The sequence below is a fragment of the Mytilus californianus genome, unplaced genomic scaffold (assembly GCF_021869535.1).
Source record: "Mytilus californianus isolate M0D057914Y unplaced genomic scaffold, xbMytCali1.0.p SCAF_19, whole genome shotgun sequence".
Lineage (NCBI taxonomy): Eukaryota > Metazoa > Mollusca > Bivalvia > Mytilida > Mytilidae > Mytilus > Mytilus californianus.
Genome location: NW_026262667.1, coordinates 10,976,852 through 10,993,633, shown reverse-complemented (window position 1 = coordinate 10,993,633; position 16,782 = coordinate 10,976,852). Strand labels below are relative to the sequence as shown.

At 29.6% G+C, this 16,782-nt stretch overlaps 1 protein-coding gene across 11 annotated transcripts in view; it reads left to right on the top strand.

Moving 5' to 3' along the window:
* The window catches only part of LOC127726915 (uncharacterized protein C3orf20-like), a 41,964-nt gene extending 25,452 nt beyond the window's left edge, over window positions 1–16,512 (top strand). For 4 of the 11 annotated variants that reach the window (XM_052234289.1, XM_052234296.1, XM_052234288.1 and 1 more), the window contains 5 exons: window positions 537–738; window positions 2,067–2,209; window positions 2,622–2,813; window positions 5,535–5,588; window positions 13,601–16,512. In XM_052234289.1, coding sequence (XP_052090249.1) covers window positions 537–738; window positions 2,067–2,209; window positions 2,622–2,813; window positions 5,535–5,588; window positions 13,601–13,712 — 703 coding nt within the window. In that variant the 3' untranslated portion in view covers window positions 13,713–16,512. Of the gene's footprint in view, window positions 1–536; window positions 739–2,066; window positions 2,210–2,621; window positions 2,814–3,943; window positions 3,986–5,247; window positions 5,293–5,534; window positions 5,589–6,848; window positions 6,886–9,579; window positions 9,626–13,600 lie in introns of those variants that run through there. The other 7 variants (XM_052234294.1, XM_052234292.1, XM_052234295.1 and 4 more) reach the window with 7 other exon arrangements.
* The last annotated feature ends 270 nt before the right edge of the window (window positions 16,513–16,782 follow it).

The window sequence follows — 16,782 nt, the reverse complement described above, 5'->3', positions numbered from 1 at the left end:
TACTAAATAGTGGCTATTGTTGAAGATGCAGGTGTGCGACACAGGCTCTTAAGAGCTTCTAGTTCTAATAAAATTTGTATGTTTTGACAAATGTCACCTCTTTAGTAGTAAAAGTAAATTTTTACTGTACTGATATTCTCAGAAAGAGTTTTCACTGGACTGATATTCTCAAAAAGAGTTTTCACTGGACTGATATTCTCAAAAAGAGTTTTCACTGGACTGATGTTCTCAGAAAGAGTTTTCACTGGACTGATATTCTCAGAAAGAGTTTTCACTGGACTGATATTCTCAAAAAGAGTTTTCACTGGACTGATGTTCTCAGAAAGAGTTTTCACTGGACTGATATTCTCAGAAAGAGTTTTCACTGGACTGATATTCTCAAAAAGTGCACTTTAATAATTTCCAAGACTTGCTGTTCAAAATGTGTTTTTCTTTCAGGCTGCTGGAAATCTGATGCATAAGTGAAGAGGAAATTTAAAGGACCTACATTTTAAAATGATATTATTCCATTGTAATGTTTTTTGTCTCTTTTTCAGATTTCCATATGTAAATTCAGCAGAAGATATGTTGGAAGAAATTTATATGAATCAAAATAGGAATCGAACTAAACCTTGTGTTCAAGGACGGAATGATACCTATAGGATTTTTCAATATGATATTAATACGGCAGCTGAAGGGTCACATCACACAACACCCCTTCTTCTTACTCGGCATAATGTAGTTCCTGGTATGATTCTTGTAAGTAATATTATGGATGAAATCAATAGATATTAATTCAGTAGCTCTGTCTGGAATTTCACACCATTTTTTTCATGTAGACATCACTAGCTGACTCTTATGTTTATGATGTTACATTTATATTGCAATAGGAAGACGATGAATAAACACAATATACACAACACATTTTATCTACTTTACCTAACAATCTCTGCATAATTGAATTTCAGTTTAATTTTTTACTTACAAAAAGTTTTATTCGTCACAAGACTCAATCAATTGACAAAAGTTGATGTTAACATGCAATACGGTTTACATGACCAAACACATCTTTGGTACATTCACATACAAACTCATATCTCAATTGCTTTAAAAAGGGGAAGATGACCAAGATGTCCATATGTCTGTGATCATACAAATTATTCAAAGCAGAATACATGTAATTTCTACAGTGGGCATATCATAACATAATTTCTACAGTGGGCATATCATAACATAATTTCAACTTGGGCTTACAATACAAATGATGTGGATTTAAGCAACTATAGGTCACCATATGGCTGTCAACAACCTGCAAAACCAGAACCGTAAAGTCAGCTATAAAAAACCATTGTTCAGTATAGATCATTCTGCATTTAAAAAAAAGTCTGTGCAACCTGACCATTTGCATCTTTGATCAATTTCTATGTAATTTCTTCAGGTTATCAGGTTTTTGTGACATTCAAAATTATTCATTTTAAACAGAAATATTCATGTAAACCCCAGAAAAAAAATGTGTTCTATCAATCTTGTTTCTTGAACTTAAAATTGAGAATGGAAATGGGGAATGTGTCAAAGAGACAACAACCCGAACACAGAGCTATGCTATTGTATATGATATTTTAGATGTATATGAATGCGAATCTGTCTTGAACTTAACATGCTATCGTATATGATATTTTAGATGATTATGAATGGGAATCTGTCTTGAACTTAACATGCTATCGTATATGATATTTTAGATGATTATGAATGGGAATCTGTCTTGAACTTAACATGCTATCGTATATGATATTTTAGATGTATATGAATGGGAATCTGTCTTGAACTTAACATTCTATCGTATATGATATTTTAGATGTATATGAATGGGAATCTGTCTTGAACTTAACATTCTATCGTATATGATATTTTAGATGTATATGAATGGGAATCTGTCTTGAACTTAACATTCTATCGTATATGATATTTTAGATGTATATGAATGGGAATCTGTCTTGAACTTAACATTCTATCGTATATGATATTTTAGATGTATATGAATGGGAATCTGTCTTGAACTTAACATTCTATCGTATATGATATTTTAGATGTATATGAATGGGAATCTGTCATTCTGTGATCATATATTCAATGGTTATGGTAATGCAAGAAGAGACTTCAAAAAACAAGTAATGAAAACAAGATTACAGGCAATGCAAGGGTTCTCCTTACCCAAAGATTTTAGATTCAGGTAAATATAAAGGGTCAAATGTAAAGCAAACAAACAGAAGTCCTTACACCAAAAGATTTCAGACTGTAAAAAAAAAGGAAAATAATTTCAGTGAATACAAGAATTCTATCATTACCAAAGATATCTGATCAAAACAAGATATGATTAATTGATTGTTGGTGTTTAACACCACTTTTAGCACTCTTGGGTATTTCATGTCAGCCTGTTTTTATTGGTGGAGGAAGCCAGAGTACCTAGAGAGAACTACAACTTTCGGAGCTCCTATTTCTCAGCTGATAGTAGAGCTGATATCGAAAAATGTCATTTATTAATTTATAAATGCATGACTTATATTCTTCACCAATGACTTATAATTAGATTAGCTTTTCAAAGGAACTGTTCAGTAAAAAAAATGATAATGTTGATATTTCAGTCCAGTCAAGGGTAAATCTGGAATGAGGTCAGCTTGGGGTGGAGAGATAGGGGGTACAGGAGTGGACCACTGGGGTAATCCTGGAATGTCTGTGGACTCTGCACTAATGCCAATACAGCGACCACTGACATCCTCCACGGATGAGGACAGAGTTGACAGACTCAGAGAAAACACAAATATACAGCAAGTCAAGTAAGTCTATTTATTTGTTGTAAAGTCATTGCATTTCATATCTTGGTAAGTTAGGATAAATTTCTTAATACCATATTTACCATTGATGACATTAGAAAAACGTTTTTGTAGGCATTAAGAGGGAGAAAAATGCAGGTTCTGTCTGAAACGCAAGATAATATGTTACATAATGTTTAGGGATTATTATTGTTGCTAGGATACAAGTTTTAGTAAACTTCCAGGTTTAGTACCACAAAGCACATTACACAATTTTATTTTTCAAATTACATGGATTCAAATATCATAGAGCAACATTTTATTCTAAATAACAAAAGAAAAATTTTTGAATTGTACTATGATAAGAAATGAAGTGCAGACAGCTGGCCTTAAATTATATATATAATTAAATGTTACATGGTGTATTGTTTTTATATGATCAGTAAATAGTTGTATATCTTAGCTAGATGTTACATCCAATATATGCTATGAATGTTCACTGTATTGTAAATAAATCCCTCTCACAAACCACCGAGACGAGTTGTTTTTCAAGTAACATTTTTTTAATTCTAAATTCATATGAATCTGTTTTTATTTCTTGAATTTGCATTAACATTTTAATACATATATTATCACTCATAATTTTGTAAAAATGATTGAAAAGAAAAAAATACTCTTCAAAAGAAAATACTTGACAGAAAACTTGAAAAGCAATTTATCTTCCATTTATCCATTTCCGGTTGCATATTGTAGTCACTTATACCTACACTTATTTTGTCAAACTTTAATGCATATTTTGATTACTGCATAATTATCATAAAAATTAAATCTGGCTTCTTTTTAATCCTTTTGTGGAAGTTTGAATTTAAAAAAAAAAAAAGATATCAAGCATAAACCACAGATAAGTTGTAGGACAAAGTCTTAATAAATATGATGAAATTATCATACAATCTCATTGAACTCCATCAATAAGTCTTACAGTCTTGTAAACGAAAGGATCATGTCCCTAAGTTAAAACCGGAGTTATTTAAGTATGTTACAATCAAAAACATGAATGAGATGTAATTATGTCTTAGACATTGAACCTGCTATACAACTTCTGACTTTTTTTGTATAATATTCTGTGAATTTACAATGTTATTTCACTTTTCAAGGTGGATTAGGTATAGTGTGCACTGAAGGAAAAGGGGATTGAGGTTTAGGATTTTTTGTCAGAACACTTTTCACTTAGTTGCTAGTGACAATACTAAAAGTACTTTATATCGAAAGCTATTAATTGAATAAAAGTAGATTTTGATATAATACTCATTACCAAATTTTTGTACACAGAAGATTTGGTGTACATCCGACATTCTTACTTATTAATTATGAAGAGCTTAATTATATCATCATCTTAAATAAAAAATGTAGTAGTTATTTATTATCAAAACCCAGCTGGAATATATATGTTTACCTTGTAACTGATTACCATTATATCTATTTTGATGGTTAAAAATAATTTAAAATATCAAAATGTACTTAAGAAATCTATAGCTATTAAATATGTGATTTCAAAACCTATTAGTGATTCAAACAGTATTTGCAACAATCAAAATAGATTTTACCAGCATCAAGAAAATATGTCTATGATTACTGGGTTTTCATGAAAAAAAAAGTATTGTTTGATTTAGTGAAATGTATTGTCACTTAAGTTTTTTTTCTCACTTAGGCCAAGGTCACATTTGTTGCTTTTAGTTTAAATGGTGATGGCTGTATTGATGAGGATTTTATTACCGTTTCCTAGGTGATAGCTAATTATCAACTTTCAGATTTCAGATATAGGAATATAGGAATACCATTATTTATCATCAAAAGTTCAAAACGAAGAAAGTAATTTGTTAAATTGGGAAATAATACTAGGTCAAAATGAATATCAAACATTTTTTTACTTGAAAATGTTCACAAAGCATATTTAGTTTTTCAAAATATAATAGATGAAAACTTCATGTTGAGTCTTGAAAAAATAATTTAAAAAACTCTTTTCTTTTAATATAACTTCATCTAAATTTCAGCAAAACAACAAATTTTAAAACTATTTTTTGCAGTGTGAGAATTTTCATCCGATGGATGTTATATTATTAGTCAAACTGGTTTAAGGGGAGATAAATATGCTTTTTGTCAAGCGGGATGTATGTAGTTAAAGGGGAGATAAATATACTTTGTCAAGCATGATGTATGCAGTTTAAGGGGCGATAAATATGCTTTGTAAAACATGATGTATGCAGTTTAAGGGGAGCTAAATATGCTTTGTCAAGCAGGATGTATGCAGTAAGGATATACATCTCTTTTCCATTTGTTAAATATAATTTACACCATTTTGTTACTTCAACTGAAAATCACACTGAACGTTTTAATAACATCATATTTTCCGGTAAAAAGCAGCATTTGATAAAATGGTCAATGCTGTATTGTGTTTCAGAATTCTTTCTATATGCGGTCAAGGAACGTTACCAGTATTATGCAAGTTAGCCTGTGTATTCTATCTTTCTTGATTCTGTATGGTGTGTTATTATAAATCTACACCATACTGTCACTATCATACTAAGGGACAAATATCTAACACATTTGATAACCTAATGTCACATTTTTTTGTTTTTGTGCAATTTTTAATCTTAAACAAGAAGTCTTCTCTGAGAAAAAAAAACTAGTAAAAAAGTAAAAATAACTTCAGTAGCAACTTTTTATTATATCTTTATAACATTTTAGGGAAATTTATGCTAAACTTGGGCCAATGCTATCAATAGAACCATTCAAGAGGAGGTAACTTGTGTTGTGATGACTGATGCTAAAATCGCACATCTATAATCTCAGGGTCTTCACGTCACAATTCATTCGGGCATTTCATCAGCATGTCATTCAGTGCTTTAACAAAAAGATTACAATGAATGTAAATTTTGTTCAAGAGAAATAATTTTATAACATAATATGCATGCCATTACATAGAATAAGTTTGAAAGGAAATCAAATAATGACTTGATGTATTTTTATTTAGGCTAGTATTGTAGGATTGGCATGTTTTAACATTACCATTTGTTAAAAAGCTTATTTATTCATTAAAAAATTCATAAATCTACATGATATAAAGTTAAAGTAGTTTCTGGGAACATAGGTTATTTGTACTTTCTTAATTTTAGACCAGACTTGAATGAATTGTGTTTTAGCAGAATTTTAGATAAATTAGGAATAAAACTCAGTGACTGTGTTAACCAATAATTTATGCTAATTTATTTAATATGTTAATTTATTTTGAAATCTTTTTTAAATTCCTTTGCATACTAATGGTAGATATTTATTTTAAATTTTACATTCAGAATTTTATTTTAACTATTTTTTAGGGTTTTGCATAATAAAAACTTCTATAATTAGTTAATTTTTTCTATTTTTGGTTTGAATCTTGTCTGGTTAGATTTTTATGAAATAAGTTTCTTTCCACTGACTCTGCTTGTAGATGATTAATTTATTTATAAGCTAAGTTCAATTTTTATCATGATAGTTAGTTAACAATTAGTTATATCCGATACATGCCTGCTAGACATTCAGAAAAAATAAGTTGATAGTTGTTTTGTCAGTCTGGACTGTACATAAATGTGATGACGGACTCTTTTTCTAATTATCTGAGTAAAGAAATGAAGGTAGATAGGTATAAGAGTACACCTGAAGCATAATTTCATCTACATAATATCATTCTACATAATCAATCATGGTGGTCACAGTATGTTTTGATGGTCTATCTCATTTATATCTTTCGAGATCAGAATGTTTAATTTCATAAAATGTCTCTTTTTATAAAGAATTTAATTTTAAATTTATTTATCCTTATCTAATTTGATTGTAGAAAATTCTTATATGTAAAATATGATTATTTCTATGACACTACATGTACTTTTTGTCTAAAGGATGTAAAGCAATCACCAATCAATCAATCAATCAATCAATCTAAAGGAAAAAAAGTTAACTTTGTTATTCTCATGTAAACCTAGTTGAATTACTAGTAAGTATTTTCCCCATTTTTTTGTACAGAGAAGAAAGGGGCCAGATCATATATGTAAATTAATGTGTAAGTACAAAGGGAGGATTGTAGTGAAGCAATACTTGCACAAATATTTTAGCAATTGTTCACTACCTTTTGGATTATTGCTATTGTTTTCCAAAATTATGTCCAGGGGGGTTATGTGCAGTAATTTAGGGTTGCAATTTTTATATATTTTTTTTATAATATAATAATAATAATAATTTATTTTATTATTTATATCTATCAAATTAATTAAATAATTAAATCTTCAAGCTATGTTAGATAGGCACTCTTTCAAAGTAATATTATTTTCTCGTGGAGATATTATATGTTTCAGTATTTTGTATTCAAAGTTCATTCTGCACCAAGAAATGTCTTTTTCTAGAGTAGAATATTTATGATAGAGAAAAAATGATAAACTGCAAAATGATATATCATTTTAAAGAGTGCATAGTTTAGTCTTTAGACAGAAGGAACTAAAGTTACACAGAAGTCAACTTTTTACAATAATATTGTATTTGAAAACTTCAGATAACAATTATTTGCATTGATTTTATTGGATTTTCACTTAAATGAAGTCTTTTACCAGTTCAGCACATAGCACCTCCAGCTTCACAAATTATTTTGAAATTTAAAGTTTTGGAAATTAATACTCAGATTATAAAGACTTTCATCAGGCCAATTGTTTAATAAGTTTGAATTACATAAAAACAAGTGGTCTAATATAATACATTTAAAAGGACTTACATACTCCAGTTCAGTGATCATTAACATTGAGAAAACGGTCAAGCAGGTCAGTACTGAAAACATTTGTAAAAGTTGTTTCTTTTAGAACTTCACAAAAAAATAGTTTATTATATTAAACATTTTGCTATTACATGTACCAGTAATCCAAAAGGTCTTACCAGGCAATACACAAATTTCAAAAGGTCCAAATAGTCAGAACATTAGATCAAAAAGGTCCAAACAGGCAATATATTAGATCCCAAAAGTCCAAATAGGCAATACGTTAGACCAAAAAGGTTCAAATAGGCTATACAATAGATCCTAAAGGTCCAAATAGGCTATACATTACATCCAAAATGTCGTATCGGGCAATACATTAGATCCAAAAGGTCCAAATATTCAATACATTACATCCAAAATGTCCTATCAGGCAATACATTAGATCCAAAAGGTCCAAATAGGCAATACATTACATCCAAAATGTCCTATCAGGCAATACATTAGATCCAAAAGGTCCAAATAGGCAATACATTACATCCAAAATGTCCTATCAGGCAATACATTAAATCCAAAAGGTCCAAATAGGCAATACATTACATCCAAAATGTCCTATCAGGCAATACATTAGATCCAAAAGGTCCAAATAGGCAATACATTACATCCAAAATGTCCTATCAGGCAATACATTAGATCCAAAAAGTCAATAGGCAATAAATTAGATCCAAAAGGTCTATAGGCAATACATTAGATCCAAAATGTCCTACCAGGCAATACATTAGATCCAAAATGTCCTAATATTAAAGCAATGCATTAGATCCAAAAGGTCCTACTAGGCAATACATTACATCCAAAAGGTCCAAATATGCAATACATTAGATCCAAAAGGTCCAACTACCGTCTGCAATACATTAGACCCAAAAGGTCCTAATAGGCAATACACTAGATCCAAAAGGTCCAACTACCGTCTGCAATACATTAGACCCAAAAGGTCCTAATAGGCAATACACTAGATCCAAAAGGTCCAACAACCGTCGGCAATACATTAGACCCAAAAGGTCCTAATAGGCAATACACAAGATCCAAAAGGTCCAACTAGGCAACACTATAGATACTACTCGCATGCTGGCATGGCTTCACAGTTTTTTTTATTCAAGTAAAGGTAAAATCAAAAGAAGATAATCTCTAAATTCACATCATAGTTAAGGTTAAGGTTGACGGTGATAATTGTAATTCACATCATAGTTAAGGTTGATGGTGATAATTGTTGCACTGTATTGAGACAGTGGTATGCATATCTTTGTAAAGTGTATACACTTGTGTGGACAATAGGTTTTTGCAAATGAGTAGGGAAGTTAACAAATACCATCTATCAGAAAAATAAATAAATCTTAAATGATCTTATGCACTAAAGCCATTGTTCATTATGGAATGCGAAATGGTAGAAATTATTAATGCTGTTGCTGTGTCTAAAGTTTATGTTTCTTTAACATATGTTTTTGTTTAAAGCTTACCTTAACACTCCTCTTGATATTGTTTATATTATTCAAATTTGAAATGAAAAAAAAAACAGCAATTTATAAGGCAAATACTGGTTAAATTAGTAAATGATATGTTTTATCAATTTTTGAAAAATGAATGTCACATTTTATCATGTCTGTGTAACAGTGAAAATAATAATACGTTTCAAGGTAAAAATAGAATTTAACATGTTATCAAAATATTTGAACTCATGCAATCATGGATGGATACCCCATATCCTTTCTTTTCTATTTTATTATTACTTCACAAGATAGAGAAGACAAACACGTTTATTGTATCTTTAATGTTTCATTTTAGCTCATGCATATTTCATTAAATCTTGTTTTGTTATCTCATTTTATAGATTTAATTTTACCATACTTTATACTAGTATTAGAATTGTATAACATTAGATAACAAATAATAAACACAAACATATATTCATTGTTAATAGTGCATGGTCTGTGTATTTACTGCATGTTATTTTATTAACAGACTTCAACGTCATCGGACTTTCGTTCCTCGTTTAGTTGATTTACAGGTAATTGTCACTTTACAGACAGGTTCAAATCTCCCATGTATTTACAGTTTTTAGGGAAATCCAAAATTTACATAAATTTCAACAAACCTAATATTTTATTACATATTTATAATAGAGATTTATCCGTATCACTTCTTCCTATATACATTTCTATAAATCCAAGCAGTTAATACATTAGCTGATACAAAAGTCCTACCTTAGTCCTAATAGAAAAATATACTTTCATGTTATTCATCGATAATGGTTTTCAAAGTTTAGATTTTTTTCAGATTTCTTTATTAAAAAATGTTAGCATCCAAAATCTAAGGAACTTTTAAAACAGAGATTGATCATAATCTTCAGAATGTTTAAAATGTTATGATTAATCCTGATTGAGGTACATCAAGCACATGAACCGAAGTCTAAGAACGTGTAAATAATGTAACTTGTTAATCAGAATTTAAAGAATATTTTTACGTTGAGAACCATAATCTTAAAAACAAATAATATATGTTAACCATCAATCCTGAATGATACCTGTACCAATAAAGTAATACTCATTGACAATAAAAAAAGGTAAAACAAACAATACCACTTTGTTGTCAAGTAGTATTTTATAATATTTGTTTTTATACGACCGCAAAAAAATTTTTGTGGTCGTATATTGGTATGACGTTGGCGTCGTCGTCGTCGTCCGGCGTCGTCGTCCGGCGTCGTCGTCCGAATACGCATTAGTTTTCGCACTCTAACTTTAGTTTAAGTGAATGGATCTCTATGAAATTTTACCATAAGGTTCAATACAACAAAAGGAAGGTGGGGATTGATTTTGGGGGTTATGGTACCAACAGTTAAGGAATTAGGGGCCAAAAATAAGAATTTTCTAGTTTCCAGACAATAACTGTGGAACGGTGTATGGATCTCTCTGAAATTATACTACAAGTTTCCATACCACAAAGGGATGTTTAGGATTTGCTTTGAGGGGTTATGGCTCAAACCGTTTAAGAATTAGGGGCAAAAAAGGGGGAAAAACAAGGTTGTCCTGGTTAATGGACAAATACTTTAGTACAAAACATAATTTTAAGCAGTGTAAGGGAGATAAATCAAATACATCATTGAAATTATCTCCCTTACACTGCTTTTTAATTATGTATAAAGTAATGGTTAATGAACAATTAAGATAATTTAAAACAGTGTAAGGGAGGTAATCCAAATACAACGTTTTGGTTACTTCCCTTACACTGCTTTTAAATTATGTTTAAAGAAATGCATATTTATAAAGGAAGACCAGTAAAAATATCTGCAAATGTTGCATCTTTTTTTTTTTACAAAAAAATCCATATGAAGGATTTGACACTATATTTTAAATTCTATTATATAATAGATTAAGTTAGCACTATGGTAAATTTAAATGGGTAATTATGGTTTGGGGGAAAAAATGGGGGGGGGGTGGGGGGTCAATTTTTTTCTCATTTCAGATTTCAGAAATTAAAAAGAATTATTCTTCAAATATTATTTTTTTTTCAAATTTCAAATATTGAAAAATTTCAAGAAGTAATCTTTAATTGCACAGTATGGCGCATTAGATTTGTAAAATCTTTGACCACATTTATTTATTTGTTATGCCGAATCTAACGATGTATTTAGATTTTTAATTTTGGATCAAGTTTTCAAATTGGTCTACATTAAGGTCCAAAGGGTCCAAAATTAAAATTTGTTTGATTTTAACAAAAATTGAATATATGGGGTTCTTTGATATGCTGAATCTAAACATGTATTTAGATTTTTGATTTTTGGCCCAGTTTTCAAGTTGGTCCAAATTGGGGTCCAAAATTAAACTTTGTTTGATTACAACAAAAATTGAATATATGGGGTTCTTTGATATGCTGAATCTAACCATGTATTTAGATTTTTTATTTGTGGACCCCGCTATCAAATTGGTTCATATTGAGGTCAAAAGGGTCCAAAATTAAACTTTGTTTGATTTCATCAAAAATTGAATTATTGGGGTTCTTTGATATGCCAAATCTAACCGTGTATTTAGATTTTTAATTTTGGGTCCCTTTTTTTAAATTGGTCTACATTAAGGTCCAAAGGGTCCAAAATTAAACTTAGTTTGATTTTAACAAAAATTGAATTTTTGGGGTTCTTTGATATGCTGAATCTAAACATGTGTTTAGATTTTTGATTATGGGCCCAGTTTTCAAGTTGGTCCAAGTTGGGGTCCAAAATTAAACTTTGTTTGATTTCAACAAAAATTGAATATATGGGGTTCTTTGATATGCTGAATCTAAACATGTATTTAGATTTTAGATTTTTGGCCCAGTTTTCAAGTTGGTCCAAACTGGGGTCCAATATTAAACTTTGTTTGATTTCAACAAAAATTGAATATATGGGGTTCTTTGATATGCTGAATCTTACCATGTATTTAGATTTTTTATTTGTGGACCCCGCTATCAAATTGGTTCATATTGAGGTCAAAAGGGTCCAAAATTAAACTTTGTTTGATTTCATCAAAAATTGAATTATTGGGGTTCTTTGATATGCCAAATCTAACCGTGTATTTAGATTTTTAATTTTGGGTCCCGTTTTTTAAATTGGTCTACATTAAGGTCCAAAGGGTCCAAAATTAAACTTAGTTTGATTTTAACAAAAATTGAATTTTTGGGGTTCTTTGATATGCTGAATCTAAACATGTGTTTAGATTTTTTATTATGAGCCCAGTTTTCAAGTTGGTCCAAGTTGGGGTCCAACAAAATTAAACTTTGTTTGATTTCAACAAAAATTGAATATATGGGGTTCTTTGATATGCTGAATCTAACCATGTATTTTGATTTTGGACATTGGACCATAATAGGTAAATTAAAAAAAATGAAGTTCTTAGACCACATTCTTTCTGTGTCAGAAACCTATGCTGTGTCAAATATTTAATCACAATCCAAATTCAGAGCTGTATCAAGCTTGAATGTTGTGTCCATACTTGCCCCAACTGTTCAGGGTTCGACCTCTGCGGTCGTATCAAGCTGCGCCCAGCGAAGCATTTTATTAAATTCTTTTTCTCCCAAAGATTGTTTTATACACTTTACAGAAGTTATAGTGACCTATTTAAGTAATTATTACACATTGATACCATAACTATTACAGAGAAAAAACATTTGAGTACAGATATTTATATAATTATATTGTAAATTCTGAAATTTTCAAAATAAATTTATCATTGCAAAAATTGTTACAGAATTGGTATAGCAAATATAAATTAAAACTTTGATAGCATTATTTATATACAGCGTTTACTGAAACCTTACTAATTTATAATCTGACATTTTTGTACATTCTTCAAAAATCACAATAATTAATGTATGCAAAAATTTCTGAATTTACAGTATGTAATTTTATAACTGAACTTAAGTCAGTTGAAGGGGCCACTTTCGATACCCAATCTTATATAAGAATAAAGAAACGTTGGATTCATGAACTTGTAAATGTCATCAACCTTCCAAAGACAACATGAATAGTTATATAAGGATTAAGAGATAAACTGCTCTGAAAATTGGCCAACATTATTTTTTATTTTATATTTGAAACATTCATATTCAATAAAAAGATCTGCTATCTTAACAAATTAAATGAGATAAGCAGCATTACTCACCAATATAATGTCTTGTCAATGTATTCTTTGGTTAACTCCCTTTAATAGGAGTGCTGTCCCCTGTTGCTGCAATATTACACTTATTCAGTGTAGTAGTAGATTTTGTATAGCTATGGTAGAATTGACATATGTTTATATGCGTATTAGAAGATTGGGAAGTAGTTGGTTTTAACCACGATAAACTAACCTACCTTCGGTAAAAAATTATTGTGACAAAGAAATACTTTATTATTCATTCTTGAGAAAAGAACTATTGGGATTGTCAATATCAATGCCAGACTTTTTGCCGAAACACATTTTAGATTTAGCTGTATTATAGAAGCTGAATGTTTGTTTTATATATTTTTCAGAGGATATGAGAAGTACATGGATCATTCACCGTCACCTGTTCGTTACCATATACTAGACATGAAAAGACATTTCTCTGCCCCGGGTAGAAGACTTCAGGGAACCGTTACTTAAGGGAGATAATCTCATTCTAGGAACCAAAACAGTAAAGATAACTCATGACAATATCATTGTTGGATGAAGTTTTACATGGAGTGTTGTATGCCAGTGTCAAATTTGCAATTATATATTTATTCCTAAAACTGTTGTAACAGATTTCAATGTAGTTAGAAGAAATTATAAATTACTGATTATACATACTGTACTTACATGTAGATTAATTTATTTTTGCACAAATGGCAAATTAATATTAATGGTTGACAAACAACAGAAAATATGTTATGGGTTATATTTTTGTATTATTAAATTTTTATGCTTCATGCTCACTTTCATACAGCCTAAGTGCCCTTTCTGTTACATATTTTTAATATATATTTTTTCATACTGAATTTGACTTATTTTATTTCTTGGGTAAATATTGAATTCAGTATCTTTTTTTCAATGAAATTTGTTTGGAAAATACCTGTATTTATTGTGATATTTTGGTTGGTATTTGTGCCAAATTGTTTTATTTTATGTATGTGCCAATTGATGTCCTGTTTATTATCAGACGACTTTTTGAGCTTCATGTATGTGTTTAAAATTCGGTACAATAAGAGTAGAAAATTTAAATATTTTTCTGAGCAAAATTAAATGAAATATTTTTAAATATGATGGCATAATTAAAGATTTACATTTTTTCATCTTATATTCCACATAATATCTTTGAAAAATTGTACCGGTTACCATTTTCTGTGATTATTTATTCATTTGTATTTAAGTGTATACTTGGCTTTTAGTGACTACACAACAGCAAATAGAAATAAGTTATCCTGAATTAAAAGTGATTTTCAGTTGTCTGAGCACTTTGCCTCACAACCTTTATTGTACTTTCTGTAGGAAGTAACTCACAACTAAGACTTAATGACATAAAATCTTTATTCAACTCAACACTGACATTCGATGCATGCATCAAATTAAAGTTTCTGGTTGGTAATATTTAAATTTTATATGAAGTCTATAAAATACAATACTTAACTTATCCAAAAAAATGTTAAAAGTCAAGTCTAGTTAAATCAATTCAATGCATTTTTATTATAATTCCTAATTTCGTATGGACGAACACAAAGCTAATAAATAATCAACAGTTCTGAGGTAAATTTTAAGTTCAAAAGACAATGTTGTTTTCATCTCATTCAAGTGGTTATTACTTCAAGTTTTCAATATCACAGTGAGTAGTAACTTGTAAAAATGTTTGGAATAGAAAGGGGGGTCTGGTTGCCATGTATGTGGATGGTTGTGACATTTTAAAATTTTATTTAGTTTTGAAAAAAATATTTTAAGAACTTGATTCCATTATTCTCTCTTGGTGCTGTTTACTATCTAATATAATGACTTAGATCACTGTTAAATATGCAAATGAAAATCATCTTACTTATTTATGGGTGGTGGTAGTTTTGAATGCACCATGTATATCTTCTAAAAGATGTTTATCTGTTGTGCTATTTGCCTGCTTTAGTTTGTGACCAACCTCTATATTAGGGTTGTTAAAAAGATGCTTTAATGTATTATGTGATTATGATTATTATAATATGAAAACCATCTGTCTAAATGTTACTTCAACATTATTTTTGAAATGAAAATACATGTTATATATATCATGATATTAGTTAGCCCCTTTGGTGTTGCATTTGCCTAAAAAAAATGGGTGAAAGTTTAAGAAGAAAACATGTTTTATAAAATCTGGAAAAGTCGTTTTTCTTTGTGTTAAAAAACATATTTTAAAATTTTATGGAAAACCTAAAATATTTTGCACAATATCTCTCTTAAGTTAACACTGAAAACAAATGAAAAACTTAAAAGAGTATACACTTGTTAGCTCCTTTTGAGTTGAATGGGAATTTAGAGGGAAACTGTAATAGCTTTTATTAGGATTAATTGAATTGTTTTGCTTTACCAAACATTTGTTCTGCCTTAAAAAAGGTCTTATTTTAATAAAAAAAAAATGTATTACTCCACCGACATAAATATCTCAGTGAAGGTCCCGGTTTCATTAGTAGAATCTTTGGGTAGATAAACTGCATATTGTAAGTCGTTTACAAAAAAAACAATATAAAATCGATGAATAATGTTATTATTTGAATGTATTTAAATTATCTGGCATAAAAAGGCAAGAGATCATTATTTTAGATTTTACACTTAAAAGCATATAAGAAAAGACACATAAAATTGAAATCTAGTTGACCTTTTTTCATGAGTAGCTTGCAAATTGTTCAATAATATGTTGTTATGCTATGGTAATATTATATGAATCTTTATAAGAAAATTGTTATAAATTAACATTTTTGAAGTGAGGAAATTCTTTCTTTAAGATTAAAACTCAAAATTGGCTGCCTAAAGATATGTCTCATATTAATTTTCTTTAAACAAGTGATTAAAGATTAGAAATAAAAAAAATTCTTACAAACTGAGAGAAGTTTGAGAAGTTAACTACATGTTTTATCATTGATAATCTTAAAAGTGCCTAAATGTATATTACTCAACAATTGCTCATCACTTTCTTAGGTTTATCACAAAATTAGGGTAGATCCAGGTGGAATATGGCAAAATATTTGTGTTTCAAGTGCATTTTCTGTTTTTCACCTGAAAAAGCAGGTACCCCTTTTCTGCCAAATTTTCGGTTTGACCCTCTTTTTGAAAATCCTGGATTGACCACTGATGGTGATTTTATTACTGGTGATATTATACCTCTGTTTCTTTCTGTGATATTTTATAATGTACTGCTGATTATGTGCCTTTACAGATGATCTTTGTAGAATAAAAACATCAGTCTGTATACAGCTTTTATTTACTTTTTGTTGTCCCCTGCACAATGTGGTGTGGGGGACGCTGAAATTACAGGTATCCATCCGGTCTTGTAAGCACTTTCACATGTACTGTTTTTGCCAGATTTTTATGAAATTTATATCCAAGATTTATATAAGCAATGTATTGGACAAGTTTGCAAATCAGTGCCAAACAACTGTTTTTAAAGGAGTTATGCCCTCTTGAAAATATAAATTATATGGAAAATTGCATTGTAAGCGCTCTCACCCCTACTTTTCTG